Source organism: Prenolepis imparis, unplaced genomic scaffold, assembly GCF_030444845.1.
Source record: "Prenolepis imparis isolate NDT839.2.m4 unplaced genomic scaffold, iyPreImpa1.0 SCAF_9, whole genome shotgun sequence".
Lineage (NCBI taxonomy): Eukaryota > Metazoa > Arthropoda > Insecta > Hymenoptera > Formicidae > Prenolepis > Prenolepis imparis.
In genome coordinates this window covers 2,974,563-2,988,659 of record NW_028141167.1, presented here as the reverse complement: position 1 = coordinate 2,988,659, position 14,097 = coordinate 2,974,563, and the positions used below count along the sequence as shown (strand labels likewise).

The 14,097-nt window shown below is 38.5% G+C and overlaps 1 protein-coding gene across 1 annotated transcript; it reads right to left on the bottom strand.

Annotated features, from left to right (window-relative positions):
• Positions 1–220: 220 nt before the first annotated feature.
• On the bottom strand, positions 221–12,563 carry LOC145940625 (uncharacterized). Its single transcript, XM_083045970.1, has 8 exons — positions 12,092–12,563; positions 9,813–9,845; positions 9,079–9,144; positions 7,507–7,745; positions 7,134–7,401; positions 6,504–6,891; positions 6,156–6,359; positions 221–3,534 (listed from the first exon to the last, which is right to left on the bottom strand). The coding sequence occupies exons 1-8, from the start codon at positions 12,167–12,169 to the stop codon at positions 1,691–1,693; spliced, it is 3,120 nt and encodes a 1,039-aa protein (XP_082902096.1). The 5' UTR covers positions 12,170–12,563; the 3' UTR covers positions 221–1,690.
• Positions 12,564–14,097: the final 1,534 nt, after the last annotated feature.

The following is a 14,097-nucleotide window of genomic DNA, read 5'->3' as shown; positions in this document are numbered from 1 at the left end:
TCGACCATTTTTCAATGGGAATCTATCCGGCGATTGGACGAAATGTTACCCCGAACGTTTTACTCGTTGATTTCCGGAAATTTTTGAAAATTAAATATCGCGCGAACAGGGTTTTTTTTCTTTTTTTCTTTTGTTCTTTCAAAAAAGTGGAATATACTTATATGAGTACGGCTGGTTTTGAATGATTTTTTTTTATTCCATAAAAAATACGAATTTCGATCTCAATATCTCGTTGCCTACATTGCATAACAACTTTTTCCTTAATTTTATACATTAGTTATAATTGTAATTGGGCAAGCTAGCGATGATGCCTGGCGAAAATTAATATTAACGCGAAATAAATAGATGAATCGACTTGTATAACTTAACTTTAGCCAATAATAATAATAATGATAATGTCGTCGATACGTTTCGTAACCAATTAATTGCAATTAATTGCATCTTTCAAACGATTACCCTTCGGTCCCCCTTGCAGGTAAAACGCTGCAAAAAAAAATCACAGCTTTAATCTCTACCTGGGTGGAAAACAACTATAAACAAATTAAAATTAACATAACATTCGAATATCGTCGAATTTGTTTGCTTCGACAAAACATAATAATTGCTTACGGATTCGCATACACACATACATTCTTTCTTTCTCTCTCTCTCTCTTTCTTTCTCTTTTTCTCTTCGCGGTAAGGATACGACTTTCGTAAGAAATAGATAAATCGTTCTATCGCGTCACTTTATGAAACTTACAGACAATTGCCCTTAAAATCTATGCTTTCGGTTATGGTAACGAGGATTTGATTAATCGTATATTGTTTCACTGTGATCGCTCATTTTCCGATCACCGATCATCGATTGTGTCGTGATACGCATTTCTTTTTTTTTAATTGTGATGCGTACAACTCTTCGATTACCGGTTTTTGAAAAGTACCACTTTTACATCACTATTAAGGCAGTATGGTAATGTGACTTGATTTACGTAATAGTTAGGCTTCCTCCCGCGTCTTCTCTCTAGACGTGTAATTGCGCGACATCTCGGATATGTGCTCGTTTCTCTAGTCGCAGGATCACAAAAATATAAAGAGAATATATGTCTACCGGTTGTACATGAAATGAATTTCCTCTTGTCGCAAGTCATTCATCATTAAATATCGAGAGATCATAATGTTTTCAAATAACAATACAATCATCAGAATAACGCAATTGATTTCAATATCGCAATCCGGAAGAAATCGAATTACTCTGAAAGAAATGGTCGTGCTATTTTTTTCGAGAGAGAATTTCAATAATTGTATATAAATATGGAAAATAAAGACAAAAATAGTTTTATGAAAAAAGTCCCTCGTCTCGAGTGATCTATTATTTCAATCACGTAAGACCATCCCGAGCGAGTTCTAAAAAGATCTATTAAGAGGTAACTTAATTAATTGTAGCAATAACGTTTTTTTTACCCTACGCCTGATAGGCCACGATACAGTGGGAGATGCGGTACGCGATCATGCTGACGTTTCGCATAAAAAACTTTCCAGGATGTCGCTGAACTGTACGTTGTAAAATATCTCTAGGGTACAACGTGAATCGTATACTGACACAATTGCTATGATTCAGAGAAGTTACAAACGTGTCGTCGAGACACCTCGTGTGCACGATGAGCACACGATCAACAACGTTAATGTCAACGTAATTAGCCTAATTATATCTAGCCAGTGGCGGCGTCACTGCGATCGGTTTCGCTCGCCGTCGCCGACTCGTGCCTCAACTCCTCCTCCCCCTTTTCCTGCGGAGAGACGATACCAATGGCCAGAATTTCGAATTCGTCCGAGAAATCATTCGCGTTCATCGCTTGTTCCGGAGTGTCGCTATGGCCACTGCTGCTACTGCTACTGCTTCTGCTCCTCGATCGCCTACCACTGGGTAAGTCTTGTCTCTCGGTGTCAGCCTTATCGTCAGGAACTGAGACTTCGTTATGAAGATCCGAAAGATTGCTTTGTGCGATACGCAGCGCCGCCGCCGTCGGCTCGTTGTCTTGCTGTTGCCTCGCGTGATAGGTGTTAATTGAGAAAATGCTCGCCGCCGGATAATCGTGCTCGGCCGCATGGAAAGTCATCGCGCATGACGGTTGCGCGTTAACGCAGGCAAACTCATCTTGGTCGGAGAAATCGTCAGAGCGCTTTGTCAAAGTTACGTCCGAAGTAGAACGAACGGGCGACTTGTCCGCGGCATTGTCGTCGTGAGAATTTTCCGAGATCGTATCGCGCTCTACCCAAGGAAAGTCGACGTCCAAGCGATCCTCCTCCAAGTCGTCGCACGATGTCAACAGTGGAGTTTCAGCAACGGCATCATCGTCATCGTATCGTTGGACGGGTGCGTCTTTCCGGACAATTTCGACATCGCCAACCCCGTCCTTGTGTGCTAGCTTTGTTCCAAGTGGCGCTGATATATGCGCTTCTTCCAATTTCACGTGTTCAAAGAACCTCGTGAGGGCGCGCCGCTGGAGCTGGACTGCTGCTGGCTTGCTGTCTGGCTGTTCGCGCGATTCCAGCTCATGTTCCGCACGGCAGAGCTGCTGTCGCAGGAGCGGATAGTCTCGATCGTTTGAGCCGAGGCCTCGTAACTCGCGTGCACGACCGGTGATGGTATAGGACTTATTATAGCCTGGGAACAATGAGTGGATGAAAACGCCGGCTCTTGACCCGTGCTTGCTACGACCGTCGAGATTCTTTGCTGCTGCTTCCTCTGCTGGTCCGATTGACTTTGATTCGTTGCCGCTGTTCTCCGTGTCGCCGTAGAAAGGCAATAAGGTTTCTGATCTGTTTGACTGATTGATACAGAGTTTGCCGCCTGAAAGTTTGGCCCAGGGCTTTCTGCCGTTGAGGGTCGCTCGGTCCAATTGATAGTCGTTCGAGACGGAGTTAAGAGAATTTGATAATTTGGGTACGGTGACACAGTGGAGGGAAGCTGGGCGATTGTTTTGTTTCTTGCGGATGTTATGATCGTAGAGCAAGGAATGGAGGGAGTGGAAGCCGGCCTGAAGGGTAGAGCTGCTACCGAGCGGCAATTGATAGTTGAAAATTGCGGAGCGGTTTTGGTCTTCGGCTTCACCGCCAGAAGGCTGATCGGACCTTCCAGCTGATTCGGCGACTTTCTTGACGATGAGATATGATTGATGTTTTTCTGGTTGACTACTGGTGGTGCCGGACAGCTGGTAGGGGTGCGACATTTGCTCGTCTGCTTTGATGTAGGTGAAGCTCGATCGTGGATGTTGATCGGCGATGCAAGGGTAGTTACGAGGTGTGATGCTTTGTCGTTGTTCGATATCGATGGATTTACTGTCTTCTGATTGCTCGACGTTGGAAGTAGAGGTATTGCTTGAGGTGATTGGGATGAGGAAGGTTGAGGCGGGCAGGTGGTTGACGCCGAAGGTGGTGGAGAGGATGCGCTTTTTCTTAGTTGCATCAATTTTATGAAGTCCACCAGCCGTTTTATAGACTTCTGAGTTTTCTCTTGCTTTCCCAATAGCTCCTGACGCATGCGCTGTTGCAGCTATTGAAAAGAAAAAAGTCTATGTTAAATATTTTTACAGAGAAATGTTTCTAATTCAAACATGTAGCATAAGTTTTTAACTCTCTATGGCTGAATTTTCACTTGACGCTATGACGCTGGATTTCAGCGCCAAAAGACGTCACGTGACTAAAAATAAAGATATTTCGTCCATTCGTTCGACAATTCGTCAATTTTGATCATGTGACGTCTTTTGACGTTGAAATCCAGCGTCATAGCGTCAAGTGAAAATCCAGCCTATCGCTACTAACAAGGAAACATGCAAGTGTCTGCCTCTGCTTTTGAATATATATTTGTATGTCAAATTGCGATAAGAATGGTTCGTAACATGTCGCATAAGTATATAGTTGAACATAAAGAATACATGCAATTTTGTAAAATCAACAATTATATTATGCATTAATTGCATTCTGATATTACGCATTATTGTATTACGATTATGTGGCATTAAATATTTTTTTATATTCTTATAAAAATTTTGAAAATCAAGAATAAAACAAAGTATAAAAATATTTTTAAAAAACATTTTTGGGAAAATCCATATACATAGTTATGAAATGTATATTAAATAGAAAACTTAAACTAAAACTTATTTTATACACGCTTTTGACGATATTTATTCAGAGTCAACCTGCGCCAATTTAGCTTTGAGGAATTTTTTCGTGTTCTAAATGTGATTGAAAATTGAAAAAATTTTTGTCTTCTATTTTGAGCTGTTCTATATAGAACAGCATATTTAAAAAATATATAAAAGTGAAGGAGGCAGTTTAATATGTTTCCTTGTAAGAGAAGCTTATAACTATTCTTATGACTTTCGTCATACGTTTATTTATATAAACAATCGCTATATGGCTCGCTAAAAACTTTCGCTCAACAACTTAACATAAATCTTGAATGTCATGCATTTTTCTTAGTCGTCGATTTACAATAATTTGTGAAAATTGTTAATTTACATGATGAAATAAAACATTTAAATTCTATAAGAAATAATCTAATGTATACTTCTAAAGTAAAATACTGTTTTGTTATAATGTACAATTATAGTACAATATCAGCTAATTAAAGGAATAACTCACAACCAGTTTTTTCTTCTTATTTTCAACAAAATTATCTCTTTGGTATATAAATCAGTTATCTCTTTATATATATATATGATATATAAATATAATAAATTATGATCATATTTTCACTAGACAGGATATTACACAAATGTTGTAATTGATAATACTGTTATATCTTTGCACATGATAAATGATATCACTCATCGGCAGTGGAATTGACAATAGTGATATTTCTTTTCTTCATCTAGTATGGAAACATTTTTTCAGTAATGTTCCAAATATATCTGATATCTAATAAAGAATTTGTTTTTAGACATTTAGACAAAAACATTATAATAATAAATAAAATAATACAGCAATATTATATAAAAATTGCTGTCTTAAATTATTTACATAATATCTCATGCACTTCATGTTCTCACAAATATAAATAAATCACACTTATAGATCATTAATGTAATAAAGGAGATCAACGACTAAGGAAACGAAGCAAATTCTTACATATACAAAAATAATTAATGAATAAAAATATGAGACTGGTCGATTCTTGATAGAATTAATGCATTCTAACAATGCACTATTTGAAATATAAGAAAAATTTGTGATATGTATATTTTTATAAAAAATTGCAACCACAAATATACATCTTGGATAATAGAATCGATTCGTCTCTATAAAGCATTGCATAAATAAAAAGATTTAAAAAAAGATAATAATAAAAACGCAGAGATCTTGCAGGTTCTTTTGGATGAAAAAACAAAAGGACGAAAATCGTTTGCAATTTTAAATTCTTAAAACTCAAGAGCATTCCAAATGAAAGTGAGCTTTGTAATTTGTCTCTATGCAGGCCACAGGACGAACCTGGAATGACTGGCCGAGTAGTTGTGAACGTTTTTCCAACTCGTAAACCTGCAATCTCAGATCCGAGTTTCGCTCGCGCAGCTCATATCTTTCTCTCTCTTTCTCCTCTGCAAGATATTTTGCGTTCAAAATACACGTTGTATTTTTTTGTGCTCTATCGTGGACGATCGACCAAAAAGTTCTTCTTAATTGCAAAATCTTCGGCCGTATATGAGAAGCCGATCTCAGACGCGAGCACTTCTTCCGGCAGGCTGCCTCTCTCGTTTATTCAGTGCGTGCGTGCTTACGCTCAATTAAGTCTGCGACAACGCTGCGATACCTCGTTGTATGTTAAATCTAGAAGTTATGGACTCATGTTATACAAATTCCTGTGTTTATTTAAAATAATGTGCTTGCGCCGGTCCTTCGTGATTTTATCTCGAACAAGTTTTTCATATTGCTTTGCACCTCGTCATTACTTTTACAAGCATCAATTGAGAAGGCAGCAAAAAATTGCCGATTTTCTTCACGATTAAAAAACATTAATGATTCCCGACCGAGCTACTGCCGCAACTGAGATAAACCTACCGCGATTGTTTCATATAAATGATATTGTAGAAATAAGAACTTTTTTGTCAATCACACGCTTAGCGCTTTTCTTGGAAGAGGATTTCCTCTTTCGTGAATTCGAAATTTTTTTACCGAATTTTTCATTTTTTTTATAGCGCGGAAGTTTGTTTTCTGCTTCTGCTTGTCTCTTAATCTCCGCGTCTTCGTCTTTTCCAATGCCTTCTTCCTCATCCATTGCTAATACACATCTTGGGCAGGTCCTGGATGGAACCAGTGATCGAGTATGACACGAGACGTGATAGTTACTTGAGCAATTTTTGCATACTGTTAATGAATCTACAAAAAATGACAAAATCGTTACATATTTATATTTAATCGTTATATTTGTGATAAAGTTGTTAAAAAAGATAACAATATATCCAGATATAGGATGGTATTATATTGTATATAAACTATAAATGGTATAATATTTTTACTCACCTGGATTTCTACAACAGATACACACGACAGGTTCATTCCCGATTCTTTCGATGGTCAAGCTAGATGGTAATCCGGGAATATGAACAGCCTTATTGCCTATCGGCTGAACAGATTTGGCACTAGGTACGGACGATCGCATTTGGTTGTCTTCTATCTTGTTTTTGCTCACAAAGACTTTACTGTCCGCGTTTCTGAGAATATTTGGTCTGGTGGTGGACTTTTGAACAGGAATCAGCGACTTCGACGTTACCGTTTGTGTCGGCGGCGAGGTAGATTTGGCTGGCTGAGTTTTGTTAGGTGGTGGCGACGGACCGTTCATACGAGCAGTCGTCTGCCGAGTGTGAGGCGCATTTTCCGACGACAAGTATGGACACAATCTCCTCCGTTTCTAAAAAATAAATGTGTCAAACTATCAATAATCAAATATTTCTAATACGATATCAAATAGTATATGAGAAATTCATATTTCCATAGCTATTTTAATAATTTATAATTTTTTATAGTGTAGAATGCTTTTGTATAATTTTGCAATTATTATCTTTGCACATATGCTACTCTGTATATCAAAACAAGAGAAAGAAAGAGAGAAAGAAAGTACTCGAATAATAACAAAAGTATTGATATACTTACAGACGGTTGTTGGCTAAATGTAGTATATACATAATGCGGATTTGCCGTGCTACGACGCTTCCTTTCCACTCTTCTGTTTTGAAGTTCTGTACATCTTTCCTGAGTAATAAGCCCGAGGCAACTGAGGAAGTTCTCTTTTTCCGTTGATTCAATTTTGTATTCTTTTTGCTTCTCTTCCTCTTGCTTTTCATCAGAATTTTCGTCCATCGACACCGCAACGACGTCGTCTTCACCAGAGATAGCTTCCACTGAGTTAGGACTAGGTAATCTGTAAAGAATGTCCAAATGAAAAAAATTCAATATCTTTATTAAACACCTTTTAACAGTAAACACGTTTTCTTCTTACTTTTAATTAATTTTTCAATAAGCTTACTTTGCGCAATCGTTATCTTGCGTCGGTGAATGATGAACATCGCCATTTCTGACAACTTCTTCATAGTCCTCCTTTGAAGGCTCAAAACCATTGGCGGCCGTTTCATGCTTCGTCTCGTTGTTATTCGTAATATGATTGTTATTCAGGCCCAAGAGAGCCGCTATGGAAACTTTTAATACATTTGCGTTGTCTGCCTCGAACGCTTCTATCTCTGTGCGCAGCCGCTGCAAGACTTGATTCTGTATAATAACAAGATATATATAACACATAGTTATCGATAATTATAAAAAAAAAAAGAAAAAACCTTTAATAATAGCTTCTTTAGAAGTAGCAGAAACTAAACGTATCTATTAATTTCTGAAAAACATAACACTCACATGTACAAATATTCGATTAACTTTTATGACTTTACATAAATACAAATATTGTATAACATGAAATATGTATACATGATAATGCGATAATATAGAACACTAACATAGTTATGCGGTTGAAGTTAGGAAACAAAATACGCGCTTATACTCCATGCTCGAAAGTTAGAAAGTTTCTGCTACTTTTAAAGTAAGTATAAGGAATAGATAATCGTTGGAAAAAAATGTGGCTTAGGCAATGAATGAATGAGAAAAACTAGCAAGAGCAGAAAGTTGAGAAGAGATGTAAACGGATGAGGAAGACGCTGAGATTTTGTAAAGAGCCGAAAACGTTTTCGCGGGGCATTTTATTGATTTTAAAGCCGCCGTCTCTGCCTCCCGGCTTTTCTTTCGCTCTAAGTTGCTCTCGCTTCTTCTTTCTGTGAATTGTCGCCTCCTCTCTCCTCATCCGCATCGCGCCTTCTCATTCTCGTAGCCTATACGTATTATCTATCTGTACTCGTTGCGTTTTAACTATTTATCTTGCTCGTTATCATCACCGTCGAAGGAAAAAACTGCGTGTCAAACTGAACACGTTGAAAAGGGACGAGCAAGTATTAAAAGAAGACCGTAAACGATAAACGTAAAGGCGTAAAATCTGAATTAAAAATTTTATAATTATTGTCCAAATTTATTTCATATTTTCTTTTTTATTAGAGAACTTCGTAACTTAGCATGGTAGCACTATATGATGCATGATCGATCTACGATATTTTGTGTCATTACATTTTGCCACGCGAATGATATCATATTTGCAGCAATAAGACATACATATACTTTGCCAGAGTTAAGCAAGGCACGTCAAAGTTTTCGCTACGTAGTAGATACTTCGGATCAATAATAAGTTAATCTGATAACTTAATGAAAATTTAATGAAAATTCAATGAATTATAATTTTTCTTTGATATTTTATAGCTAATATAATAAAGATTATTCGCTCATTATCAGTCTTCAAACTTCGACTAATATTTAAAATTTTTATTGTTATAAATAAATTTTCAAACCGTCATCATATATGTATGTATGTTCAAAGTTACACAATTGAGTCGTCAAGAGATTGTTCGCTTAAAAGGTCTCTTAATAAGAATTTGAAAAAAATTGATACATGGACACACATATTTTAAGTGCATGCGATATGAAAGAAAATCAATTGTCCGGTTACCTGGCACTTTCCCAAAGAATAAATGTACACCTGAATCCTTTTCATCTGACCGAGAATGTCTGGGTTCTGTAACAAAGCGCAACACGAGAATAAACTTGAAGAAAAACTGCATAACCGTTAGAATTAGGTCAACTTGTGTGCATTGAGATCTTTGTGGAGTAATTATATTGCGGAATATTATTGTTACATTTCATAATATTGTTACATCTCATAATATTGACAGCGCGAAACAAAAGCTAAATATACTTTGATTTATAAACGTTATTTAAAAATTACAAGAAATTACAGAAACTAACATCTTATGCGATATGTTAAGGATTATTTTATATAAAAATTTGGTTCGTATTTTTATATAAAGGTTATTTAAAAATTATAAGAGAAATTGACATCTTGTGCAATATGTTATTTTACAGAAAAATATGGTATATTATACATATGTGATCTGTATCTCATTTTAAACGCGTGTGAACCTAAATAGAAAAGTTTCCTTTGATGTATACGTGTCCCTCGCTAGTTGCGAAAACGAAGGTGAAACGAGATGAAACGTTTGGCCGAAGTTTGTTACGCGATGTAACTTATGGAATTCCAAATACACATACTCTCCTCCGAAATCTCGTTATTGCCTATTGTCTGAATCTTGCGTGCGTAATAAATTCGTAATAAATTTGATCGAAACGTAAACTTATAAAACACGGAAAAATTATTTTAAAAAAACACTGTATGTACAAACTTACATTCGGGTCAGTCTCCAATTTGTTCATCTCCACCTGAAAATTAACGAAAAAATCATAATTAGTATCGAGGTAAAAAAAAAGTAGGTGATACATTTTCCAGAATCTTATATATATACATCATATGCAGGAGGGTCGAACGAGATAAATAATCCAGGGTATATATCTGCGGAAACCTCCAGCGTACATGACTAACTGGAGCATGATGCGCCATATTACACCATTACGCTCTCTCCCTCCACACACAACCCCATTAATATCTCCATTAATTAATAAAGATGCAAATTCGAATTTCGCACTTAACATCTCGTCGACTTACGTTCGCAATTTACATTTAATTTTCATTCCCGTCTCAGAGATCGGTCACGTTACGAGCGAAATATTTAATAAATATATTACGTATTCGCAGTTAATCAATCTGACATTAAATCGCAGTAAATTACGATTATAATTTCACGACAAAGGAACGGAGTTGCGAAAGTAATTTCATATAGAAAAGCGAGAAATGCCCGTCTATAAAATTTCAATTATTTCGTTCCCCCGTGCATAAGAAAGAGCCGAGACTAGGATCTTTTTATCGCGCGCGTAATTATCGATAAACAATTTGGTAAGCAACTCGACAGGGACTTATTTCGCTGCCAACTCTTGAATGAAGAATTAATAATCAAAGCTGCGAGCGGGTGTATTATATACATACTCGGCACTACGCGTAAAAGTAAAAAGAGAATGACCTCGTCAACATTTTCGCAGTAAAAGTCAATCAAGCGTGACTCGACGACTCTGGGAAGCTTCTCGGCGCAAGTATCGACTGCACCTGTCCCCCTCCAACAAAATAAGCGAACTTTGGTTACATAAATCGCGTTCAACTATTACGAAACGACGGCACAACTATTGTTTCGACTCGTTTTATTTTATAGATTAATTTTATCCGTTCGCGAGAGCCATGAAAATCGAGAAAATCGTAGGACGGAAAGTTAAGAAAAAAAACGATGTCTGATGTGTCTCGTCTATCGATATTCGTCTTATTAGTATCGATCTATTGTCTGTATTGATTGCCAATTATTGCTAATTTCAATGTACCATGCACACGTATATTCGTATCATATGCATATCGGCGAGAAAATTCTTTTCGGCCTTGTGGAAAACGATGAAAAGTATGTCGCATAATTCAGGAAGTATCGATTGTCCGTCGAGGACGTCGCTCGCGAGTTTGAGGTGACCGTTTAATTGAATGCGCAAACTTTGAGGCGCCGTCGCATTTAATAAGCATTTGATTGTCGTAGGAATCAATTTTCGCAGATTCGTATTGAAAGCTCGACGTTGCATTTATAACACACATACGTAAATATAAAATCTCTTTACGAGGGACAATTTTCTTAGACCTCTAAACCGCAGACTGCGACAGTATAAAAAGAGGGATTTCTGTAGTATCGATATATATATATATATATAATATGTATTTACAAAGATGGAGGCGTACGACACTGGAGAGGAGACGAGCAACTTTCGACGTCGCTTTTGTAAAGACAAATGGAACAATCAACAAGTTTTCGGGGACGGGCCGGCGATTGTTGCTCCCGCGAAACGTCATTAATTTGACGCCCGACGAATTTTTCGACTCGAGAAACCGCTTTTGACGAGCGAGAAAACGTACGCGCGTAAAAGGTACGCGCGTAAAGCGAGAGAGAAAGAAACAGAACGGGGAGAGAGAGAGAGAGAGAGAGAGAGAGAGAAAGAGGGCGCCCGGTGACGCCTCGGGTAGAAAAGGAGCAAATATGGTTAGCCATAAATGAAACTTTCGGCACAGAGAGAGAAATAGAGAGAAAGAGCGACTCGTTGCCCTTCGCGTCATATAAATAATCCCGAAATCGTTCGCGTGTGATGTATCTCTCTCTCTCGTGCGCGCGCGCTTAAATTATCCGCAGAAGACGCTGACGGATCTATCGTTCGAGTTGTCTCGAACGATCGATCTATCGCATCAGCCGGAAAAATTTACGGAGGGGGAGGACGGCCGGCCCGAGACGACGTTTCGGTCGATCGCGAAAGAAAGAAAAGCGTGGAAAGAAAAGAGAAAAATGAAAAGAAAACGTTCCCTCTCCTCTTGGAATCCAAGGATTCCAAGAGCCTCGTCGTAGAGGCTTCTCTCTCGCACCGTGCACCTTCTCTGCCCCTCTTAACCCTCTTAACGCGGTCTGTCGTCTCTCGATCGCTATCGACACATACATGCACATACATATACGCACGCAACATCGCAACTCTCGCGCGTATTATTCTTTTCTTACCTGATGCTCGAATATCGCGTCCTGCAATTTGAGTTGCACCCGGACGATCTCTTCCGTCAGGCCCTTGGATATCTCCATGCTTCCCGGCAGGTGGTCGACTCGCAGTCTCTTGTCTCGTCAGGAATATCAGCAACAGCGCGCGGCGAGAGATATAGAGACAACCCCGATGTAGATGATGTATATCCCCGAATATATGCCCGATACTCTATTCAAGGCGGGAGCGAACGAGGACGCGGCGAGAGACTCCCTCTCTTCTCCGTACGGCGAATCGACTCGACAACGTGCGACGACCGACGACCGACCGGGACAAACGGTGGCGGCGAGGCGCGTCTCGTCCCGTCCGTCTCGTCCGCTCCGAACTTCGGCCGATTCGTCTCTGCGGAGCTCTCGGAGCCGAGCGAGATTGCGCTCCGCGACGCGCCACACTGTCGTGTGTATGTGTACGCGTGTCGTCTGTGTGTGTCTCTCTATCTCTCTTCCACTCGCGCGTCTCTTCCCCCCTCTCCTCAAGCACACACGCTATCTCTTTTCTTCCTCTTTCTCTCTCGCGCACGGCTTCGCCCGAGTACAAATTTACCGGACACGAGGGGAGCCGAGAGCACAGAGGGTTCCTTCGCACACTTTCCGAACTCGCGAGCTACGTCGGCGTACAGGTCGTCGCGCACCAAAAAAAAAGTACTATGTCTCTCGCTCGTCGTCGACGACGATGCGAGAGTTTTACGCTGCCATCGGCACGCTGCGCTGGCTCTCGCTCAAATGCGCGCACTGCCGTATCAATTCGATCGCGCGCGGGCGCCTCTTCTTGTCCTTTTTCCCCTGCTTTTTATCCCCTATGTACCTCCTCGATCAGTGCCCTTCGTTGTCTGACAGTCGACTGAGAAAATGATAACTTTTCCCGCGCAAACGTGCGGAAGCAGCGGAAGTCGATTCAACTCGCAACAAAGATCCCGCGATCTCTGTCTCTCTATCTTTCTCTCTCTCTCTCTCTCTCTCTCTCTCTCTCTCTCTCTCTCTCTCTCTCTCTCTCTCTCGATTCCCCTTCCTACTATCCTTTCACTTAACCCTTTCTTGAGACAAAGACAAATTACTTTGATGAATTTGCCTTCAAGTGAATGTGAATGATCGCACGACGAGACACTGGCGGCGAGCGATTGGTTGTTGAACCTGCAACACTGCGTTGCTATTGGATGACGCGAATGTGGTGTCAACAATATGGCGTATTAAAAATTTATATGTATATATGCAAAATTATAATTAATAAGTTATAGCTACAATAGTTGATAACATGATAAAAATTTAGACTATTTATATAAAATATAATAAATGACATTGCATATACAAATCTTTTATTACATATTATATGCTAAATTTTAATATTTTGAAAAGATTAACTTTGGTCGATAGAAAAAGATATTACGACTGTACTTCTTATCTTATAATATATAAGAATTAGATATATGCTTTCACTGTCCTTTAAATAAAATCTTCGCAGTGTTACAATATTGTTCAAAAAAACAATAAAAGTAGAAATTTTTCAAAAGCATATTGAGAGACATATGTACATACCTGAGATTATTCTATTGTCTTATTTTGTATATCTTTTGTATTTTCTTTTCGAAGAAATTACCTAGCCCTTTGTTTGATTTATTTCATTCACAATAAGTTTTTAACTTTGAATACTTTTTGAATTTGTGTGTGAGATGACACACACACACACACACACAATTTCTTTTTTTTCTTCTTTCTCTTTTATTTTAGTTTCTCTCTATCTGTATAGATGATTGATGATTATATTCATTGTCGTCCTTGACAAAGATTTTATGATCCTTGATCCTTGAAGAAGATTTTTATATGGGTGAGCTTGTCACTTTGTAGTGAAAATGAGGAAATATATTATCTCTTAAAATTTTTGAGTCATAAAATTCGAGTTTGTTATTCGTGTCTCTAATTTAAAGATTTAGATCAAGAATTCTCGAAAGTTAAAGCATTTATATATATAAATATAT

What these genes read in the sequence shown, in the direction of transcription:
- LOC145940625 (XM_083045970.1), bottom strand. Translation starts at nt 12,169, where the DNA reads ATGGAGATATCCAAGGGCCTGACGGAAGAGATCGTCCGGGTGCAACTC. An exon ending in CATTTAGCCAACAACCGTCT is followed by an intron (nt 6,892 to 7,133) that starts GTAAGTATATCA and finishes TTTATTTTTTAG; the next exon opens with AAACGGAGGAGATTGTGTCC. An exon ending in TATCTGTTGTAGAAATCCAG is followed by an intron (nt 6,360 to 6,503) that starts GTGAGTAAAAAT and finishes CATTTTTTGTAG; the next exon opens with ATTCATTAACAGTATGCAAA.